Below are 17,926 nucleotides of genomic sequence, written 5' to 3' on the forward strand. Positions count from 1 at the left end.
AGTAAGATGAAAAGAAAAGAGTCTAGAAATAGAAGAAACATAAAAAGCATGCTGAAAGGAAAAAAGAAAGGAAAGCCAACCAAGGATAAAAGACATTTTAATGGCACTGCAGTGAATCATACACTATGAAGAGACACACACAAAAAAAGGAAAGAGAAAACAACATGAACAAAAGCAGTCCTGTACCAAAATATATTTTTGAACATTACGGGGCTGGCTATCCTTTCAACAGTTGTTCTTTTGTAGATCATTTATCATCTATATATATAATACAAAAGTCGGAGAATAATGAATGAATACTATTTTTCTGTTATCAGGAAAAATACTATCAGGATCTGAGGTACAGCTTTTACTGGCTTAAGTTGAAATTTAAGCCTACTATCTATGGACCTCAGCACTCCCTCTCATGAGGCAGTTTAAATATAGTACCCAACATGATGCAACAGCTGGTAAAAAGCTTAAAATAAAACTAACCCACTTAATGCAATAGGAAGCCACTGGGGAGAGCCACTTATGAATAAATAGTTTAATAATTTAACATCTGCTTAACTTTAAGCAAGACATTTCTCATCAGCTTGTCTAAGAAGTACTGCTGTATTCTCCAGTGTTACCAGAAACCCTAGAGTTGTTACACAATCTCTGTACTCTGACATCGCAAATTTAGCCTTCTGCTTGGTATCATTACACCCTACTGACCTGACCCTTCTCCATCACTACTTTATTTTTAATCTTTTTTCGTTTAGTTGATTATATTATTTGACTGTACTGTATTTTATTAGTTTTGTTGGTTTATCTGATTGTTTATTCAATGGGATTTGATACATTTTCTTCTTATCAAAAACCAAATTCCTGTCACAGTCTGCTACCCTTAACTTCTGATTTCTTTTTTCTCTCTCACTCCTTTCTTTCAATTCTCACTAAGCATCATGCTCCCCTACATTCTTATATTGTCACCCACCACGTTATCTTCTTTTACATGGTTACATTCATTGATTGTGATTTTCTAAGTATCCATATGAATAATTTCTATAAACAATTTTGCTCCTTAGTGTCTGGTAAGATACACCATGCTCTTATTCCTTACGCTCTTAATTTGTTTGTAATTCCATTTGCATTAGCTCTTAAAACTTTGAAAATCTCTTTAGCTCTGTCCTATGACATCAATAGGTGGGTGAATAGATAGTCATTACAAAAGTAATCTGATGTGCTCAAAGTACTAGACTTGGCAGTGGACTGCAAGATCACTCTTTGACTCAAGCAGACACCAAGCATGTCATGTTTCTACCAGAATCACTCTTTACCAACTGCTGCGGGCTTCCACACCTGAGCTGAGCTCTTTTTAGCTGTAAACTTAGGTTTAGGAGCAGCTCCAGTGTTGCCGCCTGATGCAGATTCAGGCCTCGCAGCTACAAGAAAACTAGGAACAACATAGCTACTTGGAGGCTGTGGCTGGTAAGGTACTGCAGGGGCTGCCAAGTAGGGAGGGCTATTAGCTGGTTGGTAAGGTTCCTGTGGTGTGTGTTGGTAGGGAAGGTTTGGAGACTGAGGAGATTGGGGATGATAAGCTGGTGGTGCAGGTTGCTGATACGGTTGATTGTATCCTTGCTGACCACCAGGGGGTTGCTGATATGGATTGCTGGGAGGATAAATATTAGCTGGGTTTTGCTGGTAGTGACCATCATGCATTACAGGCTGTATTGGCATCCCATAGGCTTGTGGGGGGTATGGGGCATTACATGGCCCAGCTGGCTGGACTGAGGCCATTTGCTCATATTGAACTGGTTGGTTTTCAACAGGTGGGTTAGGAAGTGAACAGTCGGGCTTAGGTTCAGGGGGCTTGGCAGCCTCTGCTGCTGGGCCATAGGTAAAGAGAGAGGAAATTAGTTGATAGGGTTGATGCTTCATAACATCTACAACATTGAGGGGTTTAGGGGCAGGTTTATTCTTCTCTTTGCCTTTTGTCTTGGATTTGGCTAAAGGGCTATTTGAAGAGGACTGCTTTGTTGCTGCTGGAGGATAAGAAGGGGACTGAATAGGATTGTATGCTCGTGAAGGAGGAGCACGTACGTTGGGTGTGTATTTCCACTCATTCGGTAATGAAGCAACTGGCGATGTTGACCGGCTTGCCTTGTTTGCTTGGACAGTCTCTGAGTCCACAACATATTTCTCCATACGAGACTGCCTCTTGGCGAACATGTCAGCTCCTTTCCCTCTGACGGCTGGCATCTCAAAAGCTGAACCTTGGGATGATGGGTTTAAGACAGTGGCCATTGGGTTGATGGGTGATGAAGTTCGCTGACCAAGGGTATAAGAGTGCATTCGCTGTGGTGGAGGCGGAGGGTTCTGGTTTTGTAGGACATTTTGTGGTGGATGCCAAGGTTTTGGAGAGGGACGAGTGTTCACCATTGATGTGGACACATTCACAGGTGTTTGCTGTGACTGTGGTGCCCAGGCATTGACAGGTGTCTGAGGCTGTGCCTGAGGTGGAGGCCATGTATTAATTGGTGGTTGTGGTGGAGTATTTGAAATAGACTGTTGCCAGTTTGGCTGTGATGTGGACTGGGGTTGAACTGGTTGAGCCCACGGAGGTTGATGTTGGGCCTGATTCTGCTCTTGGGTCCATGATGTTTGCGACTGTGTCTGGGCAGGTATTGGAGACCATGGATTCAAAACACCTTGAGGCTGCGCTGGGGGGTGTGCTTGGGCTGCTTGAATCCAAGGTGGCTGAACTTGGGCTTGAGTTTGTGATGGAGGCCATGAATTAACTGAAGGTTGCTGCTGCTCTTGAGACGTAACTGAGACCCAAGGTGGTTGAGGCTGACCTGGTGCTTGGGACTGTGGCCAAGCTTGTTGTGGCGCCTGATGCTGTGGTTGATGAACCCATGGGGGCTGTGGCTGGGAATTTGGCTGAACCTGTTGAGCCCAAGGAGGTTGTGCTTGGGATTTTAGCTGGGGTTGTTGCACCCATGGTGGTTGAGAGTCTGTCTGTGATGACTGTACCCATGGTGCCTGCAGCTGCTGCTGTACTGGCTCTTGAGGTTGACCCCAAGTTGGTTGCATTTGCTGCAGATTTGGCTGCTCATGAGACTGTGTCCAGGGTGGCTGAACCTGTGAATGAGACTGTGGTTGCTCTTGAGGCTGGGTCCAGGATGGCTGAGCATGTGTCTGGGCTTGTGCTTGCTCTTGAGGCTGGGTCCAGGATGGCTGAGCATGTGTCTGGGCTTGTGCTTGCTCTTGAGGCTGACTCCAGGATGGCTGAATTTGAGGGGTCCACGTACTTGTGGGGGGTTGAGGCTGTGCTTGGGTCTGAATAGGTTGACATATCGTCCAAGGTGGCTGTGGTGGGGACTTACTTGGAGGTGGTTCCTGGGGCTGCACATGAGCTGGATGCCAAGATATGGTAGATGGCTGCTGTTGTGCTTGTGGTTGTGCTGGAGCCCAGGTAGTCACAGGAGTAGGCTCAGCTTGCAGGGTAGAATTCATATGACCACTTTTGTCTTGCGCTGTCACTTGCAGAGGCTGTTGTTGAGATTCAGGTTCCGGGACAGTCCACGTATGCTGTTCTTCTGTGGTGGTGCTGGCAGGAGCCTCCTGGGGGGCAGGAGGGGGAGAGAGCTCAGGGGCAGGTGCAGGGGTTGGCTCTAGTTCTGGAGCAGGGGTAGCCTCTGTGGTGGGGGCTACAGCAGGTGTTGGCACACTATTTTCAGCTTGTTGAGGCATGTCCTGGTTGGTCACTTCTATCAGTGGGGACCAAGGAGGAGAGTTGGGGTTGATCATAGGCTTTGGAGCCACTGGTGGGGGAGTCTTATGTTTAACTCCTTGAGACTGCAGGAAATTACAAGCCTCAGCCCCAAGGCTAAGGTAGTCTTCCTCAGGTCCTGACTCAAAACCCAACTTCTTATTGCTTCTGTTGAGCAGGTTTAGCAGTGCTGGGTTAGGTGATACTTTTGGTGCTTCCTTAAATGTGAACATAGGCTTACCAGCATTTCTTCTCTTTGCGTCTGACAAAAGGCCAGTCCGACTTGCAGGGGTAGAGATGCGCTCATCACGGGAAGCTATCTGCTCTGCTTGGCCCACAGAATCTTGATTGGTCCCACTCATTGCGGGAGAATAAGGGGTAGCCGCCATGGTATCTACCGAGAAAGGCTTTGCAGTACGATTGCTGAAAGAACTCTGCATTTCACTGGTTTGATGTTGGACTGTGCCATTGATATTTGTAGAATAGTGCTGCATTTGCTGTTGCTCTTGATGATATCCTTGCTGCTGTTGATACACTTGCTGTTGTGGATAATGCTGTTGTTCATACTGCTGCTGCTGATACTGTTGCTGGTATTGCTGCTGTTGGTAGTTTTGCTGTTGCTCATAGTACTGCTGTTCCTGATATTGCTGATACTGTTGTTGTTGTTGTTGTTGTTGGCTTTGTTGGTGTATATTTACATCCATGTAAGCATTACCCTCTGATGTGGACTGCATGTAGGAGTGCTCTTCTATCTTCTTTTCAGCCACTGGCACTGCTTCCACGGGAATCCCTTGCCGCCTAAGCTCATCATGTTCAGCAGAAATCTCATCCATCCTCTGACGCCGTTGGACAAACATAAGGGCACCCTTGCCCTTGGTTTCAGGCAAACATTCCATCTCTGCTTGGTTGTTCAAATTCTTTTCAATCTCAAGGAGACCCTTGTCCCAGTTGATAGTTAGAACACCTTTGCTACTATGGGCATTAGTGAGGAAATGCTTGTCTATTTCAGAACCGTTTGGAGCCAGAAGGGTAAATTCAACAGTGTGAGTTTGTTGTGTGTTGTCCTCGTTTCCCTCGTCGTCTTCGTCACTGTAGTCTGGTTCGTCTTCTCCCGTACCGTAGCTCACAAGTGTGAAGTTCTTGGCCCTCTGCCGATGTTTCTTGAACATCAACACCCCCTTGTTGTTGGGGTTGGGCGGAGCAGCCGTAAGAAGGAGAGCAATACGTTTACATTTGGACTTGGCCTCCTTCACCTGCTTCTCAGACAGACTCTCGCTGCGCCTGAGCCCTGTATAGAGAAGGAAAAGAGAGAGTTAAGTGTTTAAAATAAAGGGTCCTAAAACTTATACATCTCTTGGTTTTTAACCTGTAATAATAGGTATCAATATACTACAGTGGAGTAAAAATAAACACAAAGCATTGAATCTGTTTGGAGAATGTTTTAAAGAACACTTCATTTTGCTCTTGTATGTGTCAATTAGAACATTGTTTTGTAGTTTACAGCTTTTCGATCACAAGGACAACTTCAAGACCATCCTTTCATGTAACTGTAGTTAACTAAATTACTTTAAATTATGAATGGGGAAAGCTATTGTTATAACATGCCCATCCTGAATGTCAGTCAGAAAATAACGTTTTATTGCATCATATAATCCCCCTTTTTTGGTTTATCACTCATCTGAAGAGTAAAAATAGAGTGTGCTTAAATAACATAGTGACAGATGATAAAATTAAGTTTAAAAAGTTAGGTATGGCACAAAGCAATTGTGCAATTCACAGTGTGCAACAATACACCATTATCAACCTACTGTAATAATAAGCTTTAAAAATACATCCAATGTTCACATTAGAAGCAGAAATACAAATAACAAGAGACTAATTAATACTGTATACACTGTTTGAAATGATCCGAACACACACCAAATATGCTGTAAATTAAGATAGTCCTTCACATTCATAATGAATCCACCTATTAAATATGTACTTTTCCTCATTTGCTTATTCAGTTGAACATAAAACATCAACCCACAAAGCAATCATGAAAACCTCTGACCCATGTCTAACATCCTCATTTGTTCACAGACAATGAACTACATTAAATCAGTTGTTCTGTCCCATAAAGTAGCCAGTAATAGGAACTGAGAAGGATTAAAGATAGCCCGCATGTAATAAATTCACCAGGACCAGAGCAGCTTTACATGTCCTTATCTGTAAGTTCAAAGCTTTCCACTCAAAAACTTCTGTTCTTCTTAAATCACATTTGTACTTGGGCCAATCCAATGACAGACATCACACAACAAAGCCACATTAAAACAATCCAACAATGTAATGCTGTAATAAAATAACACAGGCTTCCTTTTTCATATTCCTGCAAGACTAACCTGAAGGTGAAGGAGACAGCGGGAGTGAGCAACAGACTCACTTTTTTAGCTCAGTTAAAGCACCCAGTTTGAAAGGATCAGGTAACAAGCAAGCGGAGCACATGCTGGTGTCTGTCAAAAGGCCACTTCTGCAGGCATCATCAGCGTGCTGATGTTATATTTATGTCTTCAACACAGCTCAGGGGAGTGCCTCAGTATCCGTATTTATTATCAAGGCTCATCCAATGGATAATTTAAGATGTTTTATAAACTTTAGTAGCATGGTTTTTTTTTCTCCTTTGAATTCTTTATAACTTGCTTTTGTTGACTGTCACTATCCTATTAGAACTGTGTTGCCATACTATCTCTTTGATTCTGCTGTAGTTCGGGTTGGACCCGGAAGTATAAGCTTCCATTTGAAGGAATGAGAACTCGCTTCCTACTGCAGTGAGAGACGTGCACTATTTTGAGGAGCAGGCTTTGGAATGCACACATGTTGTTGACAAATGTAGTGTTGATCTATTAGCATGCAGATCCCCACTCAAAGAATATATCTTTATTACTCTCTCGCACACAAAGAAACAATGCAAACCAGGATAATACTCCCTGGTACACAGTGAAATGATCCATCTGTACTTACTGGCGTGTTTTGCCCGATGTTTGCTGGGTTTGTCTTGATCCCCCTCAGACTCCGAGCCCTGCTCTTCAGCTGGTGTCGCCTCCTCTGAGGGAATTCCAAATGAGACAGTGAAAGACCCAGGAACTCCCTCGCAGTGCCCTCCTCCTTCTTCTCCTTCACTTTGGGATCCAACACTTCCACTGACCCTGGGGCCACCCACACTCAGGATGCCCCTCCCTGCTCCTGATGCTGCTGGCTGCTGCAAAATGACCTCCACCTGCCCCAGCATCGAAGGAGAGCTGAGCACCACTCCATGTTGGCCGAGGGGCTCTCTGACAGAACAAGGTACATAGTGTGATGCAGTGGTGGTGTGGATCGTCTCAATGGCCTCTTTGTTTGAGAGTTCTCCCTCTATCCCATGAGCACTCCCGAGAGAGGTGCAGCCCACATTGTCCAAGGCTGGCTCAGACAGGGACACCTGGAGCTCAACCATGTCCCCAGGGGAGAAGCAGCGCTGTGCTTCTTCATCATTTTCTTTAAAAACCGGCTCCTGGACCCTCCGATCACCAGATGAGGGACCATGTAGCTGAGTGTAAAGCAGCTGGGGTCCCTTGGGAAACTCTGTGTTGCTACCCAACTCCCCATAGTAGGCCTCATCATGGGACTCAGATATGTAGAGTTCCCTTGGGCTTTGGGACCTGTGCTTTGGGGAGAAGATGTGGAGGGTGGTGCTCTCTAATGCCTCACCAGATGAGTCCTTCTCACCACAGTATGCCTCTTCTGATTCATAGTCTTCTGTAGGGATGGTGGAGTATCTTTCAGAGGAGAGGGGAGAACAGAAATGAGTGAGTGCTGCAACTTTTCTTAGTTCAGTAACCACTGTTGATCATTTTTTAAACAGGGCATTGGGCTTTTGCAAATATGCATTTAAAGATAAGTGACTTTCAGATGAATACAAAACCTAAAGACAGGTGTGATGTCCACACAATTAACAATACCATTTGAATAAGCAATGCACCAGCACTGGAGCCATTGGATTGTTGAAAAAAGTAAAGCTTGTCTTCCATTGCAAGTTGTCAAAGTAATCAAGTTAAATAAAATGGCCAGGTTACTGAAGAGCAAAGCAATCATGTTTGAACAATGCTCTGCCTAATCTCCACTTTCAATTTATAGAATGACAATAGAATAAAAGGAATGTCATTGCCTCTGATGACAATTATTGCATAAGTTGATTAGACCTCAGTGGGTGACATATCATAATACGTTTTTATAGCTAAAGGCTGAGGTCTGCTCTCCAAGTCTACAGACAATATACTATAGTCATGCAGTCATAGAAACAATCTTAATAGAAATCCTGCACTGAGCTTCAAGTTCTGCTATTGCTAAGAAAAACACTACTTTATAGTAATGGCAGTCTGCTCTACAGTGGAGGTTTCACGTTTCTTTGCTGACTTTGCGCATTAGGCAGCGATTGGCTTTCGACTTTGTGACGTACCTAATCAAGCTTGTCTGATAGCGTTTGAATCTCACATTTCAGGACGACATCTCCCCCCTCAGGAGAGGAATGTGAAAACATCTCTCAAGTGACAAACTTTGCACAGATACAAGTCATTACAGTCTAAGACAAAATTTTAGAGGACATTAAAACATAACAAAACAACTTTGTGAGTGGAGGGGGACTTTAAACTAGATTCAAGAAATATATTAACTGTTTATTCCTCTGCAGTTTAATTGTGGGCGAATTAAGGCATATGCAGTCAGTCAGTCCTTGGTTCACTGAGCAATGCAAAGGGGCACAGGTCATAAAACAACTATCTAAATGCTAATACAGTGGTGCAATAACTGTGTTGCATTGCTGTTGTGAACATAGAGAACCTACAGTATTGCATGGCTCAGTTGTCATGATACACAGATACACTGAATGAACAGACGTCACTATCATTAAACAGGCCCTACCTTTTGACAAGTAGCTGCAGACAGTCGATCGATGTGTTGATGAGCGTAAAGGCTTGTAAAAGGGATAGGTCAGCACATGGCTCTCCATTGAGTGACACCACCTCATCACCTTCCTGCACTCCAGCTAGGAAGGCACGACCACCTTCTTCTACCTGTGGAAGGCAAAACCTTAGTAAGAGTACAAAAAATAGAAAAAACAGATGTATCATATCAGAAATACCGGGTCAGTGTTCATCATTAGCATGAGTAAACTCTTAGGTAACAGCGTCAGAGCATCCCCATTAGGTAATGGCTGTCAGTGATCCCAAAAAATACAATTAGATAAAAATCTGATGACCAGCTGTCTAAAGTGTGAGAACTGCCCAGCTGTGACAGTGCTGCTATTTACAGGAAGTCAAGATAAATCATCTTTGAAATGTCGTCAGTGGATACTAAGGTCATAATACAGAAACTTCTCTCATAGGTCAGTGTCACAAATCCATTTTTATCTGGGAAAGAGAGGGAACAGTTTTTAAGCAGTATTTTTAGGTTATAAAGATGAGTAAGTCATCTTCTTCTAAGTGGTGCATAAGAGTCAGCCAAATTATAAAAAAAACATACACAAAACAGAAAAATGATGTAAATAAACACAGGCTTATGTTTAGCACTGAACTAAGTGTAATCAACCTCTACAAATAAAATAAGGCTCACAATGGAATACTGAATGGGTAATCGCCTTTGAACATGTTTACATGCTTGCATGTTCGAAAAACATTATTTTCTCATACTGTCCCCCTCCTGAAGAAGACCAGTCTGCTCTGATGGGACAGCGTTTACAGGTCTTCTGTATCTGTGCTCTTGGAGTCTCTGCACCACCATCGTAGCCGGAGAATGACCGTAACAGCCTTGTAACGGCACTTTCTATCAAAACATATTATAGTTGTGTCATGACAACTGTAAAGAAATACTGACGGCACGTTTAAAGGCACAGTTTCTGAATACGGCCTGTGTACACTCCTTTTTGGACTGAGCATTTTTATACTTTCACAGTATTTATACAGCACCTTGAGCTGTAAATTTTACTTTTAACAGTATTGGACCTTTAAGTTCAAGCCAGACACTGGATGATAATGTGTGTCAAGTGAAATAATTCCCTGTGACGTCCTATTTGAAGTACATTCAGTAAATCAGATTAAAAAACATTTTCAGACTGAATCATTTATAATTAAGTGATATTAAATGAGAACATGGAATGTGAGGTAGTGGCCTTTTACCCAAATTACGTCAAAACATTTGGGAAGTCAGTATTTGACAATTCAAAATTCAACAATTCACACCACAATATAAAATTAATGTAACTGATTTTAAAGACAAAGGCTAGGTGCACAATGGTAAACGTGTCAGTTCTACCTTCTAATTTAACCATGCAGCTGCACAATATTGCTGTAGGCCAACTCTGCACGAACCCATTTAAAGGGCACCACTTTATACAGTTATATTAATGACTGATGGTTTCCTTCCCTTGTAATTGGTTCCTGAGGCCTATAAAACGGTTCATTAATAAGAGGATTTAATAAGGTGAAATACCCAATGCATTTTGCACAGAGGGCCACTTATACAACTAGGGGGTAAATTATTACTTTAGTACCATGCAATTAAAGGATATGCTCTCAGAAAATATGTAAGATACTTCGAAAATACTATAAACAAACTTTAGCTTTTGAAAGAAGGTTTATTTTGATTGCAATACAAGTGGGTATTTTTGCTGTGTTTTCACACCATAGCATCGCTTGTTTGCCATTTTTTGTCCATCGATCTGAATCAGAATCAGAAATACTTTAATAATCCCTGGGAGGAAATTATTATTATTTAAGGCAACTGTCAAATAAAGGCAACAATGCCATATCTTAAAATAGTAGAAGAGCTAATACTCCACAAATCAAATCATTCACCATAATGAAGTTTTGGTGTTGCCACCTAATTCAGCGGATGAAAAGGCAGCGCACCAACAACTTTTTTAAAAAAAGGATCTTTAAGAAGCCTTACTGGAAACAGGATGTGTGCAAAAAAAAAACCCGGTGATTTATTTACAAGAACAGGAGAAACCTTTAACAAAAAACACAAAATGAAACTGAGGCAAATTAATAACAAACCAAAAAAAAAAAAACTGCAAGCCAAAACAAGCTGCCACTTCCTAGCCTCTACAAAGACACAAACATTTCAGCCTCACCTAACTGGAACCTACCATCTGCCCAGGTAAGTACAGGGTGAGCTAAGCTGACCAATTACAATTTCACACTTTAATTGGAGGTATGAAGTTATCCACACAGATCAGTAACTGCTGACATTTTTATGTATATAAACATTTTACGGGCACATCACACAAGAAGCAAACCAAATCGTAAAGATGTGATTTATAGCAGAACTATCTTCCCTCCTGTCCTTCACATTCAGAAGTCCCAGCCCCTCCCCCTGAGAGAAACTAATCAGACAAACCTGCATGCAATCACCAGCTGATCCAACCCCACAGATAAAACTGAATGACAAAACGATAAACCCATGAACAACTATAGGACTGTATAACCTATACAAATCAATTAATCATTTATCAAACTAAAAAGAAACATTACACCGAACACAACGATTAAATAGACACCAACCACTGTTAAAGCTGGGAACAGGACCAGGTGAAAAAGGGGTGGAAAGCAGCCTTTTCACAGAAGTCATGTATCTTAACCTTTGGGTTGGCTAATGCACTCACAAATGTACACAGTAATACATGAGAGTCAATACAGGTTAACCTCTGACAGCCCACGGGTAAATAAATAACCATGCTTTTCTGGCGCAGATCATCCCACACAAGTTGATTTATTTCATCACATCACTAAACAAAAATACTCTTGTAGGTTTCTTTAGCAAAGTTGCTGTTGTCCAGAACACCCTCCTGGCAAGTAAGAGACACATAAATTGCGGAACAGCTAAGAGCTCAGACCTCAGGCATTTGAAAACGTAAAACTATGGTGATCCATCTCCCTGTTTATTTTAACCACACAACTCACAGAGAGACTGTGTTGCTTCCTCGTGCATTGCTGGATTTTCATGTTACATAAAGATAAGGCAACAGGAATGTTGAATACATGGGGATAACACACCGCTCAGCCCTTCACAATCATCTCCGTGGACTTGCATCCAACTCGAGATACGTGCAGGGAAACAATCTCGTCACTAGATGGCGATGCACACACACATCTTTTACTGCAGGAGGAAGAGAATCTGTGTGTGAACATAACATGAGCATGGGGAAAGACTGTCCTTTATGTCCAAAAACACAGATTTTTTCCTGCACCAAATGCAGATTTAGAACCACATTAAAACCAAACTCATCACCATTTGTCTGGCATTTTTTTCAGGTACAATTTTCTTTCTAGTGTGCTGTTCCAACAACAAGAGGCACTACCTAAGCTACTCTTTTTTTTTATAGAACCTAAACTGCACAACCCTGAGGCAATTAAATGAACCTACTTTGCTATACATACAAAACTATTTTATGAGTTACTTTATAGAGCTGGTAACTTTCTGATAAAACCCCTCTGACTCCATCCCTGAGTTATTAAGAGTTAATGGTGTGCGAGCAGGCCCTATAAGGCAGCGAGTGTGCCTCTGTATTGGGACACCTCATCACGGGGCGAATGGTTGTTCTGGACCACAGCAACCACTCCTGCTCCAAAAAAGGAGGGGAAACATTTGTCGTTGTCAAAGAAAGATACACAGACTGTCAAGCAATATTTCAAAGGAGGCATCTGTCTCAATCCTGTTTGTCATATGCTGCTTGTAAAGAGAAACCGTCTCTAGTTATAGTGCAGGAAAGGATGGCGAAGAAATGCTTCCGTAGGTGTCAGAAGAGAAGAACATAAACAGTGTTGGCCACTCTTTTTCAAATAAAGTGATTCCCAAAAATACAATTCCCCCGATGAGCAGAATTTACTACCAGCATCATGTGGGGTCATAATTAGACAACATTATTTGCCCTTGTTATCCTGGGTTGCCCATTCTCAAATGATCTATCTAATAGGCTTCAACACAGCAGAAAATCACAGGAAAAACAGGACTGCATAATGTGTCCACATAGCTCCCAGCGGTTCCTGCCCCTTCACAGCTTTAAGCAATTATGTTTTTACATTTGAGGAAAACATTTTCCAGCTGCCTTACAGGTAGCTCTCACACCATGGGGGAGGATGGTTACGTTTATTGTCTTTATTCGATCATCTATTCTTCTTTTGTCTTGATGGAGTAACAGTTTGAGGACTAGAGTGTCTTTTTGGTTGCCATTTATTGGTCAGGGACCATATATAAAAACATTATCCTCATAAGTGATTTAGCTAGGTAATTCCCCCTTCATCTACCAATCATTTTCAACTTAATTCAAACACATTGCATTGTAGTATGCTGAATTATATTGTACTGAAAGCACAGATGTTTACTTTGATGGATGTAAAAGGTCCCATATTATGCTCATTTTCAGGTTCATTGTTGTATTTTATATTTTACAACATCTACTTCTGTCACTGTATAAAAAACAGTAAATAAATTTCTCCATTTCCAGTGTTTCAGGTAAACTGCAGGAGTGTTCCTTTATGGCTTCTAAAGATAAATAATAACCTTTGGGTTGGCTGAAAAATGCTTCGTCATAAAGCTGAAAACATGGCTGTGGGTGAGTCACATCCTCACCACTTTGGCTGGTACTGGCAAGGCAGAGTCAGAGCCAGGAACACTTAAACCCAATCGGCAAAATGTAAAGCAGCCTAGATGATGTGAAATAGAATAGGGGAAAACCTACAAGAGTCATCATCTGAGATCACAGTTTTCTGCTGGGACCAGGATGTAGATGTTTTGCTGAAAAAGACTGTGCCAGAAACTTCAGTAATTGAAGCAGCTGTGAAGCACTTTGTTTACTCATGGAAAATGGCACTGAATAAATGAAGCAATGGTATTTTGCTGATTGCTTGGCAGCTTAATAAGATTCCTATGGTGTGCTGTTAGGACTGATAAACCGGGAACAAGAGCCCTCTTTGCTCTGCAAAGAGCAAGATAACCCAGGCAGAGAATGAGGACTCTTATTACATGCTATGAATATAGCAAAATGGAACGGGATAAGATTTAGATTAGTGAATATTAGTATAGACAAGTATCAGACTTAGGCCCTGGCCACACGAGAACGCGTTTTCCTATAAAGCACATTTTTAATACCGGTAAGGCCGACCATCCACACGCATTTATCTGAGCCTTAAACGGTCTTTTCTGTAACCTGGTCGTGTGGCGAGGGCCGAGAAAGGACCCATATGTGTCTTTTTGGACTTGACAAAGCAGGTTGAGGTGCTATAAAAATACTGTGAAAGGATAAAAAAGCTCAAGCCACAGAGCAATGAACACAGCCCATATTCAGAAACTGTGTCTTTAAATGATCCTTCAGGACTTCTGTACAGTTGTGATGTCACAACTATACTATATGCAGGTAGAAAGTTTTGTAACAATGCCATTACAGTCATTCCCCGGCTTCAGAGATGGTACAGAGATGCGGAGAGTATGAATGCGAAGCGCTGACCAATCAGAGCAGACTGGGCTTTTTCCGAAGGTTAAAAGAGACAGGTGCTAAAAAGAGCATTTGAGAAAGGAGGGTTGATTCAGGTATATTCAGATGGACAGTATAAGAAAAATAATGAGCTTATTTCTTCCATTAGAAACCCCAAATACAACTATGAACCTGATAATGAGCAGGATATTTCTCCTATAAGATTACTTCTGCTTCGTCATTCAGTGCTCCATAACTGATGTGATGCATGTTGACATGCCACATACCAAGACAGCATACCTTCGTAATTAGGCGGCTAAACGTCTCCTGTTCAGGTTGGCAGGATTTAAGCAATTTCTCTTGTTTGTAATATCTGTTCAGTGTTAATACAGAATACATCTAAGTCTTTTCACTTTTTCTAAGACATCCAAAATGAGCGTTACACTGTTACCGTTAATCAGATGTAAATTGTTCCATGTTTTGCTCAAGTGAATTTGTGGATCACAACTTTAAAAACCTTGTATTATTCAGTTTCTGTAGCTTTAAAAAATAAAGTGACCTCATCCACTTTGTACTCAGGCCAGGACTCCAAAGAAGAAGAAAAATACTGCCTCCCTTATATGGAAAGAACCTTTTAAGAGTGGATACCCCGTTCCCTTACACTGTCAGTATTCTGAACAATCACTTTCTCTCAGGAAACAAAACACAGTCTCCACTACATTTAACAGAAGCTTTACAAAACACACACGTTTTATCAGACACAGGAGAGCCTCAAGCTTATGAGAATTTGTCAGGATCTTGGTATGTTTGCTTTTTTGACTTTTAACTAACAGATTTGGCTCTCTGTTCTTCCCACAAGAAGAGTTTGGAGGTATGTTTAGAGTTATGCTTTCCAGATGAGGTGGACTAAAGCCCCCCGATGCCCCACACTGAGGAATAAGCATTATGTGTAGCTACTTCATTTTAATAGACTTTAAATACTCTTTGGAGGCTACAATAATCTAAAAACAACAATTATTTCTAAAATCAGATAGTAAAGTTTTAAGAGAAAATAAACACAGAAATATTAGAAGTAGGGGGCATTCCCCCATTTGGGGAAAAAATACCATTTCCACTGTTGTTTGCCTACGAAACCTCACTGTTGCTGCTGATTGTGTGTGCACAGACTTTGTGAAGTCTTTGTAGATATGATAATGAGCAGGTTTGGAAGTTTGTCGTGAATCTACGAGAAGCATTTTGATTGGATCTTTGTTGTCTGCAGCCTACATTTGTGATTTTTTTTCCTGTGTGTCCTTTGTTTATATATTTTAATACAACTTACAGAAACAATTTCAACAGAGACCTACTGCAAGGGTATCAAACAAATGTAATTTATTATGCTTTTATTCTAAAAGCAGCCACTCTAAATGATAGAATCAATAATATTAACGCTAATTAATGATATTTTAGTCTCTTAAAATCAATGATCCATATAATTATTAGCTACTTTGAAGCTTTGTTGTAGATATGTATCCACTTGCTCATTTAGAAGAGACTATTCCATACCAGCAAATGCAAAAATATCTATATTCATTCAAAAAATGACAATAAAAGTCACAAATGAACGTCAGAAATGTGGCTTTGACTGTTTGGAACGTGTTAAGCATGTGTCATTAGAATGACTTATTGATGCTTTCAGAGTGCTCTCTTCTGGTGGAGCTTTGATGTTGCAGGAATGTAGCTTAAGAAAAACATTTACATGTTCACCACATGGAGGAAAAGTTGATGAGGGATCTCAACAGCCAGAGCACTTAACATGCATTGCTATACCATATATAGAGCCTCAGCAGGTCTTCAATGTAAAGGCACCTGGCTTTGCCTGATTGTTCATTTACATATCAAAAATATGAAATTGGCTGTCTGTATTTCTGCATCCTTTGTGACATTTTGTTACATGTTATGTTATCTAATTTATAAATAATGTATATTTGTAGTTTATTTGAGGATCCCTACACTTACACAGTATATCATGCATGGAATGGACATACCATGGATACTGTTGTCAAGAAGATCTACAGTTTATGAAATGAATGAATGCACTACACAAAAACTAATCAACAGTGTGTGTCAAAAGGACAATTAGCGATGTCTGAATAGCATTTCTTAAGTTTTAAAGACTTACCAGTTGAGAAAGATGGGTAGAGATATTAGGAATTTACATGCAAAGATATATGCAAATAATGCACAATATCCATCTACACTGCCTACCAAAAAATGTGTCCTTGCAAAAGCCTATGTAATGAAATGGCAGATACTGTTACCTCTAAGGTTTATTACCACACTATCGGGCTGAACAAGTATTATGTAGCCAAAGTAGTTATAGCTTAACTTACAATTTGCCTAACCTCATTTCCTACATATATTTGAATGTTCTTTTGAAGTGACATCAACTCAGTTTTAGCTGACTTTTTCTTTGTTTGCATTAAAGAACACTCGATTGGTCACTTGTAGGAATGATGCTTTGCATGCTGAAGTCTTTGTGAGTGATAACAGATCACACTGCCCTCAGTTTCACACTCTCTCTTGGCCTTGACCATATAAGGGTCCCGAGGAATCTCGCACCAAAACACAGCCAACGCACACAAAAAAATGCAGCGACACGCACTGCTCCGAATAACTTCTCTCCCACCAGGGATGGTTCAACTTTTGAAAAAAAAAAAAAAAAGCTTTCTCACTGAATTACTCAACAAACTTCAGTCAAAACTGAATGGTAGAAACGGTACTTGTAATCCAAACTTGATAATGTACAAGATCCACAACTAAAACTCAATATACAACTTTCATTTGACGCTATTTCTCTCATGTTTGCAGTGAGAGCACACGGTTTTCAGATGTTTTTAACAATGACAAAAGTCTGGCATAGTCCTGATATATTCCAAATTATTAAATTAGTGTGCTTAACAAATTAAACACCACGCAGACTGAAAAGGGAGAAAAATAGTTACCTGGGAGACTATGAAAGGTCTATAGGTGTCCCCCTCTCCCTCTCTCAGGGTGAACCCCCAGGGTGCTCCACCGCGCAGAGTGACGCAGATGTAATCCCCGGTGCCCATGCTGCGCACAGCTCCTCAGCCTAACCTCCACAGCGTGACCATCTAGCTGTCAGCCGGACCAGCAGCAGTGTTCATAAAAACCACCTCCACCACCGTATAATCCCCATCATCTAAGGCCTCCCTGAGTCCAGCCCGCTCACGAAACGTCACGGCGCATGGACCCGCCTGCAGGCGTTGCATGCAACTGGTGGTTTGTCATGGAGAACTCTTGGACTTGTATTTTGCTCTCTGTCTAGCATCACGCTGCTATGGCATCATAATAAACACGGGATAACTGCTTCGCGATGCTTTGAAAACTAAATAGCGTCAAACTTCTGCAGTAATAGCCATAAAAGCCTTGATGAATAGGCTACTTAAGGATAAATAACACAATTCTCTCAAGGCAGCATGACAATATTACTTCGGACTTATTAAATCAAGTGTGCGATCCCATCTCCTTTTCAGGCTATTGCAGCAGAAAGAAAAGCATTTCATCCGTTTTTATTACCTCCATAATCGTTTAGAGTATAATTTGGCTTCCTTTCCCAAAAGTGCGCTTAGTGACTAAAGTTTCTTCACCATCAGGGCAATGGCTAAAGTCTGGAATCTAAATTTTCCATATGCAACTACGTC

At 41.4% G+C, this 17,926-nt stretch overlaps 1 protein-coding gene across 1 annotated transcript; it reads right to left on the bottom strand.

The window, feature by feature from the left end:
* Nucleotides 1–80: 80 nt before the first annotated feature.
* synpo2a (synaptopodin 2a) lies at nt 81–17,346 on the bottom strand. The gene is made up of 4 exons (XM_083937262.1): nt 17,207–17,346; nt 8,675–8,826; nt 6,740–7,533; nt 81–5,027 (listed from the first exon to the last, which is right to left on the bottom strand). Exons 1-4 carry the CDS (start codon nt 17,312–17,314, stop codon nt 1,291–1,293), a joined length of 4,791 nt encoding a protein of 1,596 aa, XP_083793388.1. The 5' UTR covers nt 17,315–17,346; the 3' UTR covers nt 81–1,290.
* Between the last annotated feature and the right edge of the window lie 580 nt (nt 17,347–17,926).

The sequence above is a fragment of the Echiichthys vipera genome, assembly GCF_963691815.1.
Source record: "Echiichthys vipera genome assembly, chromosome: 22".
NCBI classification, from domain to species: domain Eukaryota; kingdom Metazoa; phylum Chordata; class Actinopteri; order Perciformes; family Trachinidae; genus Echiichthys; species Echiichthys vipera.

Excerpts from the sequence above, each read along its gene's own strand:
- synpo2a (XM_083937262.1), bottom strand. The coding sequence starts at position 17,314 with ATGGGCACCGGGGATTACATCTGCGTCACTCTGCGCGGTGGAGCACCC. Across the intron at positions 7,534-8,674 it reads CTGCAGCTACTTGTCAAAAG|ATACTCCACCATCCCTACAG; the intron begins GTAGGGCCTGTT and ends CTCCTCTGAAAG. Across the intron at positions 5,028-6,739 it reads ACATCGGGCAAAACACGCCA|GGCTCAGGCGCAGCGAGAGT; the intron begins GTAAGTACAGAT and ends TTCTCTATACAG.